This window comes from Lactuca virosa, chromosome 8 (genome assembly GCF_052849685.1).
Source record: "Lactuca virosa cultivar CGN04683 chromosome 8, Lactuca_virosa_CGN04683_v6, whole genome shotgun sequence".
NCBI lineage: Eukaryota > Viridiplantae > Streptophyta > Magnoliopsida > Asterales > Asteraceae > Lactuca > Lactuca virosa.
Window position 1 is genome coordinate 125,717,897 of NC_136433.1, and position 13,922 is coordinate 125,731,818.

Here is a 13,922-nt window from a genome sequence, read left to right on the forward strand (position 1 = left end):
CCCTAGGAAATGTAATCGTTTTGTTTGCTACGTGGATTGCCATGAGAATAGGTCTTGGCTCGAGGAGATCTAACTTTTTGAAAAATAAATAAGGCATGAGGTTTACACTTGCTCCCGAATCAGCTAGTGCATATATGGTGGCCAAGTTTCCAAATTGACAGGGCAATGTTAAACTTCCCGGATCTCCTTTCTTCTTAGGAAGCGTGTTCAACATAGCAGCTGAACAATTTTCGTTTAGGACCACCTTCTTCACTTCTTCCATCTTCCTTCTATTAGTTAGAAGCTCCTTGAAAAATTTGGCATATTTTGGCATTTGGGCAACCGCTTCTATGAATGGTATGTTGATTTGAAGAGCCTTTATGTGGTCTAGAAACTTCTGGTAGTATTCTTCATTCTTTTCTTGTCTAGCTCGGGCTGGATATGGCAGTGGAGGCTGATATGGCTTAACAGGAGTTTGACTTTTCTGATCAGGTGGCGGACTCGCCGAGTCCATATCATGTACTCGGCGAGTAGGGTCTGGGCTCAGCTGGTTCTGATCTTGATTCTGCCCTTCTGTCTCCTTTTCTTGCACCGGCTTCGGATCTTTGTTCTGAATAGGGGCCAGAGGGGTTATAATCTTCCCACTCCTAGTTGTGACAATGTTTATATGTGCGCCTTTTGGATTTTTTTCGGTGTTACTCGGAAGTTCTCCTGGTGCTCTTTGATTCATTTGTTGGGCAAGTTGCCCCAGCTGCTTCTCAATGCTGTGAATAGATGCTTGCTGATTCCTTAATATTGTTCTTGTATCTTGTATTGCAGCATCGTGGTCATTGTGTCTTTTTTCGGATGCAGCTACAAATTTAGTGAGCATTTCTTCTAGATTTGGTTTCTTTTCTTGTACCGGCTCCTCCTTTTGGTAAAAACCCCTTGACTTTTGTCTAAATTTCTCCTCCCTCGCTTTCTTGTACTCATCATAAGGGAGCCATTATTTCTTAGGTTTTCGCCAATCGTCATCGAACCTATCACCACTAGAATAGCATACTTGCACTTTCTTATTCCCGTTCTCGTCCAAATCACAATCTCTAGTTAGATGAGGCCCATTGCAATTTTCACATCCTACCCGAATAGCATGGATTGTTTGATCCATTTTATCCATCCTTCTATCCATGGTTTTCAACATTGCCATAACTGCCGACAAATCTTCAGAAGCTGCGTAAGCCGATCCCTTGGTCATATCATTCCTTGGATTGTGGTATTCTCTAGAATGCTTAGAGAATTCTTCAATCAGTTCTTTGATCACCGGGGGTGCCTTCTTTGTGAGGGGTCCTTGCGAGTCTAGGAGCTGCCTAGTTGTTACATTGACTCCATCATAGAAAATGGAGACTTCTTGTTGGCTATTAAGATCATGATGTGGGCAATTCCTTAGTAGACTTTTGTATCTCTCCCATGCCTCATAAAGGGACTCTCCAAGTTGTTGTTCAAAGTTGGCGATAGCTTTCTTCAACTTGGCTATTTTCGAGGGTGGGCAAAACTGGTCAATAAATTCTTCCTTCATCTTAGCCCATGTAGTGATGGATCCGGGAGGGAGTGACTTGAGCCAATCCTTTGCAGCACCCTTGAATGTAACTGGAAGCATACGAAGCAGCTGGGTTTCGCGAGGTACATTTGGAACATTAAAATAATCAGCTACATCATTGACTTCATCCAAGTGTTTATAGGCATCCTCGTGGTCTTTTCCATAGAAGGGGATCTCCTTGAGTTGAGCAAGAATGTGACCCTTAAGCTCAAAAGTGGCAGTCGCGGGAATTGCGGGTTGTACAAGTCCCGGGCCGGTATCGTCCCATATCCTTTTCTTCCATTCGCCCATGGGAATTTCATCAATGTTCGCCATGGTGTTGTCAAAGTTACCTTCTAGATCGCTACCTTCTTCAAATTTGCTTTCTTTTCCTTCGGACTCGTTCACGATGTCTTCCTTGATTGGGTCTTCGTTTGCCAAGGAAGAGGTGCTGGATGCTCCTGATTTGCTGCTCTTTTTCTTGCTAAAAACGGATTTGAGATTCTTCAAAGGTGAGTTCTTTGAAGAAGCGGATTCTACAACGGTTTTTCCTTTGTTCTTTCTTAGAGCGGACTCCGGGTCTTCAAGTGGGGGAACCAAAGACGTATTGGATCCTCGGGTCATGTAACAACTGCAATTAAAGTAAGAAAAACGCGTAAAAAGAACAAAAAGAAACTAAATTAAAAGCTGTGAATCAGCGATGGACTCGCCGAGTAGCGTCGATTGCACTCAGCGAGTTCAAGGCAGAAACAGAAAAAAAAAAATCTAATTAAATTTCTAAAACAGAAAACTATGAATACTAATCCTATAAACTAAATTACCAAAAAAAATAACTTTGTGCAAGATAAATCTCACACAAAGGATCGATAAAACTAGAAATTAGTGCTAATCTTTGAACCGCTCCCCGGCAACGGCGCCAAAAACTTGATGTGCGTAAAATGCACTGGTTTTATTCCTACTCTAAAAATATAGATTTAGCACACAAAGGCAGTGAACCTGTCTTTTAGTGGTATAGTTGAATAAGTAGGGTGTCGAACTCAGGGAACGGAAATTAAACTAATAACTAATTTTAACTAAACAAGTAATAAAAGTAAAGGGTTTTCTCTAGTTTTACAAGACTAGAAACTTAAACACACCACCTAACACGTAATTAACTAATCAACTAAAACAAGTAAAAATTCATCAAATTTGATAAAAGGGTTTCTGTTTAGGTCCAACCAATTCACTCCTATGGTTAATTTTATGGTAAAGTAATAAATTAGTTGTTATTGGTTACCAACTATAGTGATTAGATTCGCATTCGCTATTACCAACCCTTAGGAAATTAATCAATTCAAGCAGTGATCAAGTGTTTAAACTAATTAACTTCCTAGTTCAATTATTTGGATGAAATAAGATTTGTAATTGGTTAATCAAATTAGTAATTCAACTAACCTCTTGTTTGTTGGTGTCTCAAACAAGCTCACACATTAATTTACCCATTCTCTAATTAATCCTAGTTTCATATTCACTAATCCTAGGCATATAATGAAGTGTTCACATAAATCATATGACGTTAACAATTAAGAGATGTTCATGCAGCCTAATTGTCTTCCTATTAACAGAAAATAGTTATGGTTAATGCATAAGGGTCTTTAACAAATTTAACTTAATAAATCACCAATAATCAATCAATCAAAGTATAAATCAAACCATAGGAGTAATTTGGTCTTTCCTAAACAGAAACTACGAAAATTCAGCTCATGATTACAGTAAAAGAAAAGCTAAAAACGAATTTAGTTGATCTAAACATGATTCACTTCTAAGAATAAGTGGAAAATTTAACCTAATTCGCCTTGAGTCTTCTAAAGATCAAAGATTAGGGTTCTTCAGGTCTCCAAGGGTTTCCTTAGTCGCAAGTAATTCTCCAGAGATGCCAAAAAACCCCCTAATTCGGAATTAGATCCTCTATTTATAATTATCTCAAAACAGGGGCAACTCGGCGAGTAGGCATCCAACTCGCCGAGTTTCTTTGAGAAATACGTGTACGGCAAGGATTCCTGGACATTACTTCGCGTACATTCATTGGAACTCGCCGAGTAGTTCCAGGTTTGTTCTTCTTTCTTCATTCTCCAGCTTCTGATTGCTTCTCCTTCTTCCTTTTTGCTTCCAAGCATGTCTTCTGGACTGAAAATATAATTTAGACATTATTAAGTACCTTTTGTCCATATTATGCAAATAATTAGCTAATAATTGATAAAATATATACTAAACACATGGCTAAATATGCACATATCAAAGCCACATCTTTGAAAATAGTGGGCCAATAAAATCCCGCATCAAACACTTTTTTAAGCAGTGTATTGTACTCCATGATGTCCTCCTGCTGGTCCATTGTGGCAATGCTCTAATATGTCACGACTTTACTTGCCAAAAACACATCTTCTTATGATTCCATCCGCACAGCTTCTAAAAAGGTAAGACTCATCCCAAAAATAATATTTAATTTCAGAAAATAATTTCTTCTTTTGTTGATGGGTAAGGCCTTTTGGAAGGTAATTGCCAGCCAAGTAATTTGCAATATCTGCATACCATGGGTCTTCATCCACAACCATCATCAAATATTCTTCCGGGAAGCTATCTGCAATATCCATGTTGTCTTTATCCTCACTTTCTGTATTTTCTAATCTAGAAAGATGATCAGCCGCAACATTCTCCATTCCCTTTTTATCCTTGATCTCGATGTCAAATTCTTGTAATAAAAGTACCCATCGAATCAATCTAGGCTTCACATCCTGCTTGGCAAACAAGTACTTGATAGCAGAGTGGTCAGTGAAAACAGTGGTTTTAGATAAAATAAGATAAGGGCGGAATTTGTCAAAAGCATACACCAAGGCTAGTAATTCTTTCTCGGTTGTGGTGTAATTTTCTTGGGCCAGATTCAAAGTCTTGCTTGCATAATAAATGGGTCGAAAGTGCTTATCAACCCTTTGGCTAAGTACGGCTCCTAATGCAAAGTCGCTTGCGTCGCACATTATTTCAAAAGACAATTTCCAATTCGGGGCAATAATGATCGGGGCATTAGTCAATTTTTCTTTCAAAATTTCAAAAGCCTCTAGATACTCTTTAGTAAAATTAAATGGTGCATCTTTTAAAAGTAATTGAGTTAGAGGTCTATTTATTTTAGAAAAATCTTTTATAAAACGACGGTAAAAACCCGCGTGACCTAAAAAACTCCTAATGCCCTTCACATTAGTTGGTGGAGGTAATTTAGCAATTGTATCAATTTTTGCCCGATCCACCTCAATTCCCGCTTTGGATACCTTGTGACCCAAGACTATACCCTCTTTAACCATAAAGTGACATTTTTCCTAATTGAGAACTAAATCGGTTTTTTCGCACCTAGCAAGCATCAAGTCAAGGTTAGCAAGACAATCATGAAAGGAAGATCCGAAAACAGAAAAATCGTCCATAAATACTTCCATAAACTTTTCCACCATGTCGTGGAATATTGCCGTCATGCATCTTTGAAAGGTTGCAGGTGCATTGCATAACCCAAAAGGCATGCGGCGATATGCAAAAGTCCCACTTGGGCAAGTGAAAGTAGTCTTTTCTTGGTCAATTGGGTCTATGGGTATTTGAAAGTAACCCGAAAATCCGTCTAAGAAACAATAATAGCTATGGCCGGATAATCTTTCAAGCATTTGATCAATAAAAGATAAGGGAAAATGGTCTTTACGAGTGGCATCGTTTAGCTTTCGATAATCGATGCACACCCGCCAACCGGTTACCGTTCGGGTCGGAATAAGCTCGTTCTTCTCGTTCGTTACTACCGTCATCCCGCCTTTCTTGGACACCACTTGAACGGGACTAACCCATGGACTGTCGGAAATAGAATAAATGATCCCCGCGTCTAAAAGCTTGACTACTTCCTTCTTGACCACTTCTTGCATGTTCGGGTTTAATCGCCTTTGATGTTGCACTACAGGCTTTGCTCCTTCTTCCAGGTTGATCTTGTGAGAGAAATAAGAGGGGCTTATTCCTTTGATATCGGTGATATTCCATGCAATGGAATTCTTTCTCTTCTTTAAGACATGGACTAACTCTTCTTTTTCAGATTTGGAGAGGTCAGAAGCTATAATTACTGGTTTTTGATCACCATATTCAAGAAATGCATACTCCAAATGATCAGGTAAAGTTTTGAAATCTGTTTTTGTGTTTTGCATACTGGACACGGCGAGTTGAGATAGGGGACACGTCGAGTCAAGGGTAAATTCCTTATCTGATCGCAATTTCCCGTATGGACTCGTCGAGTCTGTGGTGTTGACTCGACAAGTCGAGCGTTCTGCACTTATGATTAAGTCATTGTAGTCGGCCTCTTCTAGCAGTCTCTCTATCTCTTTCAGGTCCTTTTCAACATCAAAATCTTCTTCAAAAGTAATGGTGGAATCGCTCGACTTGTCTTCTTTCTAATCTTCTATTAGTTCGTCCAACATATCTACGGAGAATGTCGTATCATCACTAAACCTTGAATGCTTCATTGCATGATCAACCCTAAATGTAACTGATTCATCCCCCGCCCTAAGGGTGAGTTTGGAATCTCGCATATCTACTATAGCACTCGCGGTGTTGAGGAAAGGTCTTCCAAGTATGATCGGGACTTGAGGATCCGCTTCCATGTCTAGTACTATAAAGTCCGCTGGAAACACGAACTTATCAACTTTTACCAATAGGTCCTCGCATATTCCCCTTGGAAATGTCACCGTTTTATTAGCTAAGTGTATTGCCATTCGAATTGGCCTTGGCTTCGGCAGGTTTAATTTCTTAAAGAACGAATATGGCATGAGATTTACACTTGCCCCCGAATCCGCTAATGCATGTATAGTTGCCAAATTTCCGAATTGACAAGGCAATGTCAAACTACCCGGGTCACCTCTCTTCTTAAGCACTCTGTTCAACATGGCGGCTGAACAATTTTCATTAAGAACTACCTCCTTTACTTCTTCCATCTTCTTTCTATTTGTGAGGAGTTCCTTTAAGAATTTGGCATACTTGGGCATTTGTGCAACCACCTCGATGAAGGGAATATTAATTTGAAGGGCTTTGATGTGTTCCAGGAACTTTTGATAATCAACATCATGCTTATCTTGTCTAGCTCGGCCTGGAAAAGGTAATGGATGTTGATAAGGTTTAACAGGAGGCTCTTTTTTCAATTCAGGTGGTGGACTCGTCGAGTCCGTGTCTTCGACTCGGCGAGTCGTGTCGAGTTTCAATGATTTCTGCTTTTCTGCCTCCTCTTGCACCAGTTTTGGATCTTCTTTCTGAATGGGGATCAAAGGAGTAATAATCTTCCCACTCCTAGTCGTCATGATATTTATATGTGCACCTCTTGGATTATTTTCGGTATTACTAGGAAGTCCACCCGGTTGTCTCTCGTTTATTTGTAGTGCAAGTTGGCCTAGTTGTTTTTTAATGTTCAGAATAGATGCTTGCTGATTCCTAAGCATGGCTTGTTGATCTATCATCATGGTTTGATGCTCTCTTAACATATTTCGTTGTTCTTTTTATTGCAGCATCGGTATCATTGTGTCTCTTTTCGGATGCAGCTGCAAATCTCGTGAGCATGTCTTCAAAATCTGATTTCTTTTCTTGCACCAGTTCATCCTTTTGATAAAAGCCTCTATCTTTTTGTTTGTACTTTTCCTCCTTTGCCTTTTTGTACTCATCATACGGGAGCCATTTCTTCTTGGGTTTTCGCCAATTGTCATCGTACCTATCACCACTTGAGTAGCACACTTGTACTTTCCGGTTCCCGTTCTCGTCAAGGTCGCAGTCTTTAGTAAGGTGAGGCCCTTTACAGTTTTCACAACCCACTCTAATGGCATGGATGGATTGGTCCATATTAGTCATTCTTCGATCCATGCTTTCCAATTTTGCCATCATTGCTGCCATATCATCAGTAATAGAATTCACCACCCCCCGACTTGGTTCATTCCTTGGGTTATGATATTCTCTAGAGTGTTTAGAGAATTCTTCAATTAGTTGCTTTATCACCGGGGGTGCTTTGTTCGTAAGTGGTCCTTGCGAGTCAAGAAGTTGCCTTGTGGTCACATTCACTCCATCATAGAAAATGGAGACTTCTTGTTGGCTATTAAGATCATGATGTGGGCAATTCCTTAGTAAACCTTTGTATCTCTCCCACGCCTCGTATAAGGACTCTCCAGCTTGTTGCTCAAAGTTTGCTATGGCCTTCTTCAACTTCGCTATCTTTGAAGGAGGGCAAAATTGATCAATGAATTCTTACTTCATCTTAGCCCAAGTGGTAATGGATCTTGGAGGGAGTGATTTGAGCCAGTCTTTCGCAGCTCCCTTAAACGTGACTGGTAGCATACGAAGCATAACAATGTCGCGAGCCACATTAGGGACGTTGAAGTAGTCGGCTATGTCACTGACCTCATCTAAGTGCTTGTATGTGTCCTTGTGATCTTTCCCGTAGAATCAAATCTCCTTAAGTTGTGCTAGTATGTGGCCTTTGAGTTCAAAGGTGACAGTTGCGGGAATCGCGGGTTGTACAAGCCCCGGGCCGGTGTCGTCACGCATCCTTTTCTTCCATTCTCCTATGGAAACTTCATCGATGTTAGCCATGGTCTTAGCTAGTTCGCCCTCTATGTCGCTTCCTCCTTCGGATTCGCTTTCTTCTTTTTCGGATTCGTACACGATATCGTCCTTGTTCGGGTCTTCGTCCGCCTCTGAAAAGTTGCTGGATTCTCCCGCTTTCTAGTCCTTTTTCTTACTAAAAACAGATTTTAGATTCTTCAATGGCGAATTCTTTGATGTTGCGGTTTCTCCTACAGTTTTGCCTTTGTTTTTCTTCAAGGTTGCTTCCGGGTCTTCAAGTGGTGGAATCAAAGGTGTGCCTCCTCCTCTGGTCATATACGAACTGCAAGAGACAATTCAAAAGTTTGTGCCTAGTTTGTCACCATAGATGACAAGGGTTTCGTTATTAGGTAAGTTAAGTTGGACGAGTTTTTTTTAAAACACATGATATCGGAACGGTGAGAGATTAACAAATACATGCCAATAATCACATCGAAACTTCCTTTTGTAACAGGCATTAGGTCGATTTGGAAGGAGTGATTGTTTTGGGTTAGGGTGCATCCTATGTATATATATTTAGTGCTTTCGGTTTTTCCATTCTCCATTTCTACTGTGAATGTTTCATTGAGTGATTGAGGTTTTTGTTGGAGTATGTGTTTAAACTTGTGGCTCACGAAACTCCTCTCCGCACCACTATCGAGAAGTATGAATGCATATGAGTTATTAAGGAGAAACGTACCGGTAAACATAGTGGGGTCTTTCATTGCTTCCTCATGCCCTATTGCCAAAACCCCTCGCATACCCCCGACATTTTTGTTCTTTGCCTTCGGGCACTCCCTCTTGAAATGCTCCATCTCAACACATCCATAACACACCTGGATCACCCCAGCATTAGTGGCTTGGGCGGTTTGTTGTGTTGGCGCCCTACAAAAACAGGCGGTATGCCCCTTCTTGTTGCAATTGTTGTAGTGCATCTCTCAGCAGGATCCTTTGTGATGGAAGTTGCACTTGTTGCATTTTGGCAGATTCCCATCATATTGTTTGGCTGGTGCTGGGGTAGCAGGGATGGTGACGGCATGGACGACCATGGTTTGTTGTCTTTTGCTAGGCTCTTGAGCAGGTTGCCCCTTTTTCTTATTCCTGAACTTTCGCTTGTTATCTCCCCTATTTTTTTGTTCAGGTGTGGGGGCATGATGCCCTGGCGGACTCCCTAGTCGACAAGAGTTTGTTCCAAACGCTTGGCACTGTTGTAGGTGCTTCGGTTGGCATATATTACCATTCCTTGAATCTGGGGGATAGTCCCCAGATGTAGCGTTCCACCTTTTTGGCTTCCGGGGTGACCATCCCGGGGCACAGAACTGCCAAATCGTTGAACCTGGTGGTGTAAGTGGCCAAATCAGAGCCCGTCATGGTGTGGTTCCAAAGTTCTTGCTCCAGTTTTTGTACTTCGCTTTGTGGGCAGTACTCTCCCAGCATCATGACTTTCAGGTCTTCCCAACTCATGGAGTTGGGCACAACGAGGGTTAGAGTTTTAAAATGGCCATTCCACTAGGATAAGGCCGATTCACCGAAGGTACAAGCCGCATATTTGACTTTATGTTTGTCCGGGCATGAACAAATTTCAAACACGAATTCGATTTTCTCGAACCATCTTGTCAAGGTGACGACACCGCCGTCGCGGTGAAAAGTTCTGGGCTTGAAGTTCATAAATTCTTTGTAGGAGTACATCTGCTGGTGCCCTTGACTTTCACCTAGATTGAAGCAGTTGGCACCGTTCCCGCTCCCATTTCCATTTCCATTCCCATTCGTACCATTTCCGCTGATTTGTGCCATGGCGGCTGTCACAGCGGCTTGGAACATAGCATGGTCCATTGGTGGAGTTGGTGTTGGTGTGGGTACTGGTGTGTCGCCGACACGTCTGTTACTCCTGCATGGTGGCATTCTTCTGCCATAAAGTTTAAAGGTGGAACGATGGTAAGTACTCGATAATGGTTATGAATCGGGTATTATCGAAATAGAATGTCTTAACTATATGTTTGGTTATGTCAATTGTGCAAGAATAGAGGTGTAAGAGACACATAAATAGTCTAGGTGTATGGTTCTATAGTATCATAAAATACTCTTATAGTATTTTAAACTTTATGTTTGGTTCATAGAGTTTCTTTCTATGGGGTGTTGGTAAGTTGTAGAGTAGAAAAACTCTTAGATCGATTAGATCTTCAACAGATTAAACAATAAAATCAAACGAACACAGAAAACACAATATGGAATCAAATAATGCTGAATGATTCAAACGTAGTCACGCCTCAGCAGAGCTCGACAAAGAACTTCCACTGTAGAGGCGAGCTAGGGTTTTGTAGTACAAATCAAAACAATAATTATCAAAGCTCTAATTACTAAGGCTGCATGCATGCACCTTAAATACTAAACCCTTAACAAAAACAATCACAGTTGGAAAGGCCCAACCGGATGGCAAAACTGGGCTAAGGACCGAGCCCATGACACAACACTTATTCAACCCAAGAATCTCCCCATTTGCGTCAAATGAGGCGATAGATTATTTCTGTTGTGTAGCCTTCACTTTCTTCACAACCTTGAACAGCCGACGAATGATAGCAAGAAGAGTTTGCCGAAATTGAATGTACCATCGTAGCATATCAGTAAACAACTTCTTATCGGCTGCAGAATTCTGATCACAACGGTGAATGATCTCCAAAATACACTCCAAGCAAGCTGGTGAGAACAAGTGCTTATCAATGAGAGCAAAGAGACATTTTTGACTTTCACCTCTAACGAACATCACCGTGTGAAATTTTGGGTTGATTTTACCCTTGACCATGGCGTTCACATTGCCAGTTCTTCCAATAGGTTTGATCGTTGGTCGCTTGTGAATGGAAGATGCGATTTATTGATCCATCTTCGCTACTTCATGAATGTAGCAAACAAGCATTCGCTTGATGTGGTCAATTATCGGCTGATACTCCTGAGGATTTGACAGCAGAATATTGTTGAGGAGTATCCAGTCGTGAGAGTTAAGATTCGGTAGATCAGCCAGGGAGAAATTATGAACCGAGCTATCAGAGCCTCGGGTCACTTTAAACTTAACGTTGACAAAGTTTCCTACTGAATAAGGCTTCAGCACCTTAACCGTAGTAATCTTCTGTGAGTTCCAGGTTAAGTACTGTGGCTGTGCGAACTCCAGATAAAATTCCAACAGATCCCGATCTACCTTCGGGTCTGGAGAGGGAACTGCAACAGTTGAGTTGAAGCAATGAAAGATAAACGCCTTTCGTGTGATTGGCAAATCGAATTGAGCGTCCTTCGAGTTCTCAAGACCGAACGAGATAACAGGTTCGAGCCAATGAGTACTCGGTTCATCTATAGCTTCTCTCTGGAGCGAGTCAATGGTCCGTTCCAGAAATATGGACTTCTTTTTCTCCAAGTGCTCCTTTTCTTTTTGCTTCTTCTCGAGCTCAACTGATTCCTTTTCAATCTTTTCCTGAAGCTCCTTATCAGTAGGCTTAGTTTTCCTAAAGAGCTTAGAGGGATTTTCACCCAAGATATCTTCAAAATCATCATCATCTTCCACATCATCTTCACCAATTTTCTTCTTCTTCTTATCCCTTTTGCTGACCGAAGCTACATTAACCTTCGGTGCAGCTGTTGATTTGGGTTCGGGAGGAGGTTGAGTATTATCCCTGCCAGTTTGAGTAACCTTTTCCTTTTCCTTTTCTCCCCCTTGTTTCGACTGGACAGAAGTCACCGAAACACCCTCTATCCGACTAAGGATATCCAACGCAGGTCTGAGTTTTTCAGCTAAATGGTGTCTGATGGATATAGTCAGAATAGAGTCATGGGCATCAAGAAGATGTAACAAAATGGAATGAACGTCACCCACGGAGCTTCTAATTGCTTCTCTTTCAGACTTTAAATCATTAAGCTCAGTTGTGGCAGAACGAAGCTTAAGATTTTGAATTTTGAGCTGAGAAGTACGTTTGTCAAGCTCATCCATAATTCGATTTTCAACAGCCAGTTCGGCTTCCAGCTGAGTCAGACGCTCCTTGACATTATCATGAAGATTTTCATTGGCAGCTTCAATGGCCTGTCGAGCGACTTCAAGATTAGTCCTTTCGGTTTCAAGAGAACGCTTGAGATTATCAACCGAAGCATTCACTGTCTGAGAGTTCTTTTGAGCGGCAGCTTGCAACGAATCGAGAAGTAACTGAGCCTCAGAAATTAGTTTTTCGACTTTTGCGGTCGCATCTTTGCATTCTTTCGTTGAGGCCTCAACAGCAAGCGAGGCCTTCTGACATTGGGAAGTGGAGGCATCAATGGCCTTTGCTGCGGCAGAGAGAGAGATGCATCATGCTCTTTGAAAACAGAAGAAAATAATGCCTTTAGAGTAGCTTCGGAGTAAGTACCAGTTGATGTGGAAGAAAGTAGTTGATCGAGTTTGTCAGTAACCGTCTTTAGATGGCGCTTAGTAACAGGAGCATCGTCATCGTCATCACTTTGAACACGGTAGGGACTGAAGTAAGTGGAATCAAACTCCAAGTCCTCTCCTCCAAGAATAATGTTGGTTTCGGTAGATGGGGTAGGTGATGGTGGTTCGGTAGTTACTAGAGGTTCGGTAGTGACAGGGGGTTCGGTAGTGACCGGGGGTTCGGGTGCTGAAGAACGAGCCCCCGTATTAGATACGTTGGTTCGAACTACAGTAGTGGTGGTAGTAGTAGACTCAGTGAAGATGGGTGTAGGAATGGGAATAGTAGAGGATGGTTGAGATGAAATGATAGGAAAAATCGGAGGGATGGAGACAGGAATAGAAACAGGTGGAGGCGAAGGTGCTTTGGAAGGAACAGGTTCCTCGGGTGTAGGCGAGCTAGGTGGTGTATCACCACAAACCGAACCTGCATCCTCTGAGCTTTCGCTGTCAGATTCACTGGGAGGAATTGGTGGTTGATTAGGAGGCACGTACTCTGAATCAGAATCACTTGAGGATTGGAGAATTAGCCGGCGTGCAGGTTTCTTGCCTTTCTTCGCCTTAGGCTGTGCCGGCGCTGCTTTCTCCGACTTTCGCTTCCTAGGGGTTTGAACTTTTGAGACTTGGCCCCCCTTATCTCCCTTTTTGACTTCTGGCTTTTTGCCTCTTTTGGCAGGTTTGTCTGCGTCTTCGATTGATTTCACCATGTCAGCAGTGAGTTCCCTTGGACCAGAGGAGGGAAGCTTCTTGTATTCCTGAATAATCTTGCTTGAAGGAGGCACAAAGGCAAACATCGACTCAAGAATGGACCCAACAAAAGCAAATTTTGAAGGATGAGTAACGATGATGTTGGTAGTATGAAACGTAGCAATGGAAGAAAGCATCGATTCCGCCATGATAGGAACATGGAAATGATCCATTGCCCACTGAGTAACAATGGTCTAAAAGCGAGCACAAGAGATTTCGGTGTGGCGAGATGAAGATGATAAACTCTGAATGAGTTGAAGCCATAAAACCATTCCATAATCCAGATTAAGACCGTGGTACACACCGTAAAGCAAAGTCATGAAGGACTTGCTTGCACCATCAGAGCCGGCACTCCGTTCAGAAAGCCCTTTGAACAGTAGAGTGAAGAGGCCATTCCATTGAGGAGGAAGGAAGGACTTTTTGAACTTAGTGACAGTGGTTAGGGTTTCAGTATACCCCATGTTGTAGAACATAGAGAAGAGCTGACCTGTGGCAATGGATTCGGGATTAACCATGGAATCTTCATTCGCAAGCCCTAGAAGAGAACAGAAACGATTCTTGGAGATTGAGGCCTTCTGATTAAGA

General features: G+C 41.8%; 1 protein-coding gene and 2 non-coding genes across 3 annotated transcripts; 2 read left to right on the forward strand and 1 right to left on the reverse strand.

Annotated features, from left to right (window-relative positions):
• Positions 1-1,379: 1,379 nt before the first annotated feature.
• On the forward strand, positions 1,380-1,486 carry LOC145135010 (small nucleolar RNA R71). The gene has a single exon (XR_013719491.1). It is a non-coding gene; the product is annotated as a small nucleolar RNA R71 (small nucleolar RNA).
• Positions 1,487-5,982: 4,496 nt separating this feature from the next.
• On the reverse strand, positions 5,983-6,882 carry LOC145130819 (uncharacterized). Its single transcript, XM_079065579.1, has one exon. The coding sequence runs from the start codon at positions 6,880-6,882 to the stop codon at positions 5,983-5,985; it is 900 nt and encodes a 299-aa protein (XP_078921705.1).
• A 785-nt stretch (positions 6,883-7,667) lies between these two features.
• LOC145135298 (small nucleolar RNA R71) lies at positions 7,668-7,774 on the forward strand. Its single transcript, XR_013719761.1, has one exon. It is a non-coding gene; the product is annotated as a small nucleolar RNA R71 (small nucleolar RNA).
• Positions 7,775-13,922: the final 6,148 nt, after the last annotated feature.